This window comes from Elephantulus edwardii, unplaced genomic scaffold (assembly GCF_000299155.1).
Source record: "Elephantulus edwardii isolate Elephantulus edwardi_28Jun2011 unplaced genomic scaffold, EleEdw1.0 scaffold00075, whole genome shotgun sequence".
In the NCBI taxonomy this organism is placed as follows: domain Eukaryota; kingdom Metazoa; phylum Chordata; class Mammalia; order Macroscelidea; family Macroscelididae; genus Elephantulus; species Elephantulus edwardii.
The window spans coordinates 7,886,140-7,893,435 of NW_006399825.1; the positions used below are offsets into that span (position 1 = coordinate 7,886,140).

General features: G+C 33.8%; 1 protein-coding gene across 1 annotated transcript in view; it reads right to left on the reverse strand.

Annotated features, from left to right (window-relative positions):
• Positions 1-150: 150 nt before the first annotated feature.
• SUMO1 (small ubiquitin-like modifier 1) overlaps positions 151-7,296 on the reverse strand; it is a 45,820-nt gene continuing 38,674 nt past the window's right edge. Inside the window, exons 4-5 of the mRNA XM_006889090.1 lie at positions 7,217-7,288; positions 151-219 (exon numbers count right to left, since the gene is read on the reverse strand). Of these exons, the coding sequence (XP_006889152.1) occupies positions 151-219; positions 7,217-7,288 (141 nt within the window). The remainder of the gene's footprint in view (positions 220-7,216; positions 7,289-7,296) is intronic.

Below are 7,296 nucleotides of genomic sequence, written 5' to 3' on the forward strand. Positions count from 1 at the left end.
AACAATAATGAATAATGAACACTAAAATTAAAATACCAGATGTTTTGAAGATAGGTGCCAGTTTTCAATTGTTTTGAACACCACATTACAAAAGAACTATTTTTAAAAATAAAAAAGGATTAAGGGAAAAGAAAAAAATTAAAAGATTATCTAAACTGTTGAATGACCCCCTGTTTGTTCCTGATAAACTTCAATCACATCTTCTTCCTCCATTCCCAGCTGTAACATGAAAAGAACAATATGTTAGAAGTTAAAAGCACTATTTTTAAATTGGCTGCAATATGAAGCACTGTTTTAAAGTGTAAGAAGACAGATACAAGAATGGCTCACAGTTACTTAAGAACTCTAATTTCTTTCTAAATATCGATATCCTTCCTTCTGATTTTGTCTGTGAATTCATTCATTTCATTTCCTTAAGCAATTTCCCTTCCTATTTTATTCATTATATAAAGTCTAAGTGCTTTCAACAAGTACTTTTAAGAAGTTCTAAATCTAATGAAACATGTTATTTTAAATAATAGATTGAGGACAGATTGTTTAAAAAAGCATTTTACTCCTAGATGTAATTATTTGGTAAGCTCTCATCTTTTTTTTTAAAAAAAGGTATTACTTGTGGTTTTAGTCAGAAAAACACCACCTTAGGATTAATTTCTAAATGGTTTGATTTTTTGGCTACAATTCCTTCTAGCACAGAACTATTATTTTCCTTAATATCAAGCAACTTCAGTGACTGGAGGAATGGGATTAGGTCTGTCAGAGACAATGAGATTGGCACAGGATAGGACAAAGTTCAGCGCTAAAGTACATAGTAAGGTCACTATGGGTCACAGGCACATCGACTGCACATAACAATAACAATATCAAGCAACAACTATCAATAAAGCTACCCATTTACACCTCCAGGTCGGATTTTTCACCTACATCTTTTGTTTTTGAGGTTGAAAACATACACAGCAGAACAAATATAGATTAAACAATTTTAACAACACCCAGTGAGTGAAGATATGGTGTCATACTCCATAGTGAGCTGCACTGCTAGCCCAAAAGCTATGAGCCTCTAGGAGTTCAAATTCACCAGCTGCTACATGACAGAAAGATGGGCAGCAGTCTCCTCCAATGCAACTTATACCCTTAGAAACCCAATTGAGGGTCACTATTGTATCAGAACTGACTCAAAAGCAGTTGTGTTTTTACCATAACAACCCAATGATGTTCACTACATTATTCAAGTTGTACAGTCATTATTATCCTCTTTTTCCAAATTGTTTCTCCTCCATTAACAAAAATAGTACACTATAATCCAAGATTCCTATCTAATACTTCAAGTTGTTTTTTTGTTTTTCATTTGGTCCCATAAAGAGTTCTTAAAAGAACATAATGCTCAAATAGTACTTTCTTAACTTCTGCAGAGAGAGAAAAAAAAAAGAGTTCCTTTAAAAAGTCCTTTACAAAACATTCCATATGTGCAACTGCCTTCTGTTTAAAAATATGACTTTGGACTTCTCCCTATTAATTGCCTCTGAGAAATGGCAATGGAGCTGCTTTGAAAATGTGCTTATTTTACACCTTTTGATATTTACATCTTTTTCATTTTTTAAAGGTTAAGTGGTTTTTCCACCAGATGCTCTGCTGGAGAAGGAGGGCAATCTTCTTCAGTACCCGTCAGATCCAATCTGATGGTACACACACACACAAAAAATAATTTAAAAAAAAATTTTTTTTAAAAAAGGTTAAGTGGTTTATAGTCATTACTCTCAGCAAAGGTAAATAACTATGGATCTGTTGATTCTGGTATGCTGCCAAGATTGAGAAGTAATTAAAACAAAAATCTGCATTATTTCTACTGAGGACTCTGATGGTTCATTACCAAAAAAATTTAACATACATTTTTAAAGTAAAGTCAAGATCCCTAATCTTCTCTAATTAGGAAACAGTTTTATATTTGGCAAGTAACAACTTTTTGCAGAATAATAGGAAAATTAAAATATACTAAGCAATCTAAAAATAAAAGGCAGATTTACATGGAATTAGAATTTTTCAAGTTATTACAGATTTCTAGTGTCATAGATGTCTTGATTATGGTGCATATATTAATATCAAAACAATTCTTTAAAATACTATTAAACAAGAATGAATGAATGATGATAAATTTTTGGCAATAGGAAAGGGGTAAAATAAACTGTCACATGTTTATATGATAAAACAGATGAAGAAAAGAAGTAGGAATTTATCCATTTATATGGAAAGATCTCAAAGATGAAATAAGAGCCTGAGGCCAATTGAGCTTTGGTAAAGTGAACATTTTAAATAAAGCATATATGCTATAAAAAAAAGAATGAATGAATGAATGAATAACAATCCAACTTTTCTGTAAACGTCTGTTAAAATCACTATTAAAAATATTAAAATGGAATTTTAATTATCCATGTAGCCTAAAAACTATTACAAAAAAATGAAATCAAACATTTTAAAGAATCTTCAAATCAGGAAATACATAAGTACATATAAAGATTGAGAAGCTGCAAACTTCCAGAAATACATTCAAAAATAAAAACACTCTACAACCAGGAGAAGATGAAATTAGATGAATGGGACCCTCTAAGAATCAAATCCCTACACTCATCCAAAACCTTTTCCAACAGGGTAAAAAGGTAAGCCACAGACTGGGAAAAAGTATTTGGTAATGACATGTCAGATAAGGGACTTGTATCTAGAATTTATAAAATACTTGAACACCACAAGATAAAGGTAAACAATTCAATTGAAAAATGGGCACAGGATATGAATAGACACTTCACCAAAGAAGACATTCAGATGGCCAACAAGCACATGAAGAAATATTCAAAATCCCTAGCTCTAAGAGATGCAAATCAAAACAACTAGGAGATATCATCTCACCCCAGTCAGAATAGCAAAATTTAACAGAACAGCAAGCAACAAATGCTGGCGAGGTTGTAGAGAAACTGGAACCCTTATTCACTGTTGGTGGAAGTGTAAAATGGTACAACCACTGAGGAAGGCTGTATGGCACTTTCTCAAAAAGTTGCAAATAGCAACCATTTTAAAAATTTTTTTTTTAATTAATTTTTGTGTGTGTACCGTTAAATCAGATCTGACTGGTACAGGAGGAGATTGCCCCTCCTTCTACAGCAGAGCATCTGGTGGAGAGGATCTGGTGGATTTGAACCATGCACCTCTGGGATTGCAGTGCAGCTTCTTGCCACTAGGCCACCAGAGCTCCCTAAATAGACACCATTTGACCCAGCAATTCCACTACTGGGAATATATCCCAAAAAGACCATAACTGACATCCAAGCAGATATATGCACACCCATGTTTATCGCGGTTTTGTTCACAATAGCAAGGAGTTGGAAACAACCCAGGTGCCCATCAACAAACGAATGGACAGAGAAGCTGTGGTATATTCACACAATGGAATACTACACGGCATTGAAAAACAAGGAACTCAAGCAATATTATTCCAAATGGGTGACCCTGGAGGACATTATGCTGAGTGAAATATCTCAGTCACAAAAGGACAAATATTGCATGGTGCCGCTGCTGTAAAATGGTACTGATATCAAGGTTGGGGGTAAGACTGAGAAAAAATGAATAAATTGTGTATACTGCACTGAAACAAATGAGGGAGAGAATAATTTAAAAGCGATATATGAAAGGGTATTATGGTTATCACAAGAGTCCACAATTAAGATTGCATAGTGGAATGTACTTGGAGTGGTGGGAGAGGTACGGGGAGGGGATTGTGTACCAGGGAGAGAGTGTTTGTTTTACTTTTCAAAGAGAGGAGCGAACGGGGGGGGGCCTGGGCAGCAATCAATGAATGGAAATCCAAAATCTCTGTAAATGTTCATTAAAATTATTTTTAAAATATTAAAAAAACCAACCACCTAATCCACTAGCATTAAATCAATTCCAATGCAAAGCAAACTTTAGGAATGAGTAAAAGTGCCCCATAGAGTTTTCAAGGTTAACAACATCTACATAAGCAGATTCTTCTGATGTTTTCCAGCAGCATACTTAGGGAGTCAAATACTAGTTTCAGGAGCTAAGAACCATAGTTAAGGGGCACAAGACAGTCAATTAGCATAATAAAGTATACACAAGGACAATATTCTACATCCTATTCTGCTGTGTAACAACTGGAGTTTTAAAAGGTTGAGAATGGTCATCGAAAGCATAACTACTGGTCTTTTGCCATCTGAATTCAAGTATGAAGGAAATAAAAAATGAATGGACAATCTGAACATCAGTCTCTACAATCCTGGGAAAAACTAGATAGTGCTTAACTACTATTGCTGCTGACTGTCCTGGAAAGGAATGGAACAAAATTTAAAGCCTCTGATAGAGTGACAAGAAAAAAACAAAACTAAACTAAAAATCTTAAAAAACAAAAAGATTTCCTGGTCTAACAGAGGCAGACAGGAGCCTCAAGACTATGACTTGCAGTCACTCTTTAAGTCTGGAAGTGAAACCTCCACAAAGCCCAAACAACAAACAGGTCTACAAAGGGAACAAAGGGGCATGATGGCATAGTGTTTTAAGTAATGGGTTAGCAAACAAAAGATTAGCCCTTCAAACAAAAGAGCCAGCCACTCCTTGGGAGAAAGATGGACAGCCCTGTCCAGTAAAGATTTACAGACTCAGAAACTCAAGAGAGGTTCACTCTCAAACAGAACTCGAAACAGACTCAAGAGCATTGGAATTTGTTTATAAAGCGACCTGTTTATAAAGTGACCAACAATGCCAGGAAAGAATGCATTCCTTAGAATAATCAAAGAATAATCAAACATACAAGACAAAAAGGAAAGTATCTGCACAGGGATGAAGGTCTGGAAAGGATGAATAGGAATGGGAATATAGGGAAGGGTGCTATTACAATGTGGAGATTATAATCAATGTCATAAAATGCACATAAATGGGTAAGTGATGTTATGTACTGTTGAGTCAGAAATGACTCATAGCTGACCCTCCAGCAGGTCTTCAGAAGGAGTAAATTGCATGGCATCTTTCTCCCATGGAGTGGCTGGCTCTTTTGTTTGGTTGCTAACCCACATGCCTTTGGGTTGGTAGCAAAACTCCTTACCACTAAGCCATTAGAGCTAATCTGCTCTGTAAAAATTCATACAAACCATAAAAAGGAGAAATACTGTGATTTTTTTGTGATGTTCTTGCAATTTTTCTGTAAGTTTAAAAGTATTTAAAAATAAAAAGGTAAAAGAGATGGAGAGGTATTCAATGTCAAAAAACAAAGTATATGGAAAACAAATTTGCTCTGTAAACTTGTCAACAACGGATGGAAATCCAAAGTCTGTAAATTTTCACTGAAATTAATAATAATAATAATAATAATAATAATAATAATAATAAAACCCTTGTACTTAAATCACATTAAAATATTAAAGGGAAAAAAGAAAAAGCTAGAGATACAATACAGACTATACTGCAACATCAAGAAAACAAAAATCCTCACAACTAGACCAGTAAGTAAGATCATAACAGATGGAGAAAAGAATGAAGTTTCAATGATTTCATTTTACTTGGATTCACAATCAACATCTATGCTAGCAGTAAACAAAAAATTAAAAGGGATGTTTGCATTAGAAAAAATTCCTGTCAAGGATCTCTTTTTAAAAGTTCTAAAGAAAAAAAACACCACTGCAGAAATACCTGTGCAAAGGCTTGGATCCAATTTCAAGAAATGTCAGTTTCTTCAATGGAAGGCATTAATATATTAAAGATATCCATTTTCTACACTTCTAACAGAAATTAAAGCTTTATAAAGTAACTATAATAAAAAGTTTCATTCTAGCATGCAATGGAAAGAGATCAATGCAAGAACCAGAGAAAACAAGAATAGTGTAAGACAACACAAGGATTTTGTAAATCACAGTGGCAAGATTTTTGTATCCATGGTAAGAATATGGATTATTTACTAAATTCTACTACAACCACGAACTAATGTCTGGGGTATACACCCCAGAAAAGTAGTCGTGGCTGTGAAAAAAATATATATAAATTTATTAAAAGTAAACTCATTTTTCATTCTGCACTGCAAAAAAAAAAAAAAAAAGTTCTAAAGAGCAAGGATATTAATTTAAATACTTGAGTGTACCTGACCCAAGCAATGATATTTTTATATAATTAAATCCTATGTATCTGAAACTGGACAATGAATAAGGATGCCTGAAGAAGAATCAATGCCTTGAGTTGTGGTGCTAGAGAAGAGTACAGATTATTCCACAGCCTGACAAAAGAACATATACACACATCTTGGAAGACAAGGATGATAAAACTTCATCTAACATACTTTGGACACGTTGTCAGGAGGGGCCAGTCCTTGGAAAAAGACATCATGAGAGGAAAAAAAACAGCAAAAGTAAAAAAAATTATATGCAACCCAATAAAAAATTAAGAAAAAGAAAGGATAGCCCTCAATGAGATGGGCTGGCAAAATCACTGCAACTTGGAACATGAGCACATTAGAGATTGTTGAGGATAGTGCAAGGTTCAGATCTGCTGTTTTGATGGTCGCTATGAGTTGTGATCGAGACAAAGGCATCTAATAGCAACAAACTAAGACTTTTAGGAAAGAGTACTTAGCAGAATATTGTACCAAGTTCACAACTCTCAAAAAGAAAAATTAGTAATAACAGTATGTCATTCCCCCTATTGGAAATATTAGAAATTTTTTTTACATGGAGAGATAAAAGCTATATAAGTACAGACATAGGCGAGCAAGAGAATATGGAATATAACAAAGAAAGCAGTCTATTCAGTAAACCAATGAAATACAGGCACAAAATTGTTTAAGAAAAAAACCAAAATGACAGAAACAAATATATTGATATGCCCTAAAAAATTCTCAAAATGGACCAAAGTTCAAGTATAAAGATGGCCATCACCACAAAAGTGCACCAAAAAAATTGTCAACACTGAGAGCATTTATACATTTTCATAAAAGAAACACCATGAACCTTATGGCATAATTACAGAACTCACTTTCAACCTTTTATTGTGTTACTTTTAGTATTTTTATATGCAATGTATGGCAAGTTAACCCAAAAGACAATTTTTATTTTGTCAAATGTGCCACTGCTGAAATCATTGAGAACAGAACAATTGAAATTCTAGTGAACTAAATTATAAAATGGAGAATTAACAATGTTTCTTAGTTCAGAAAAGAAAATATACTCACTTCTTTTGGAGTGTGATTATCAGCAATTCTCTGACCTTCAAAAAGAAACCTGAGTGAATTCATTGGAACCCCCTAAAAAA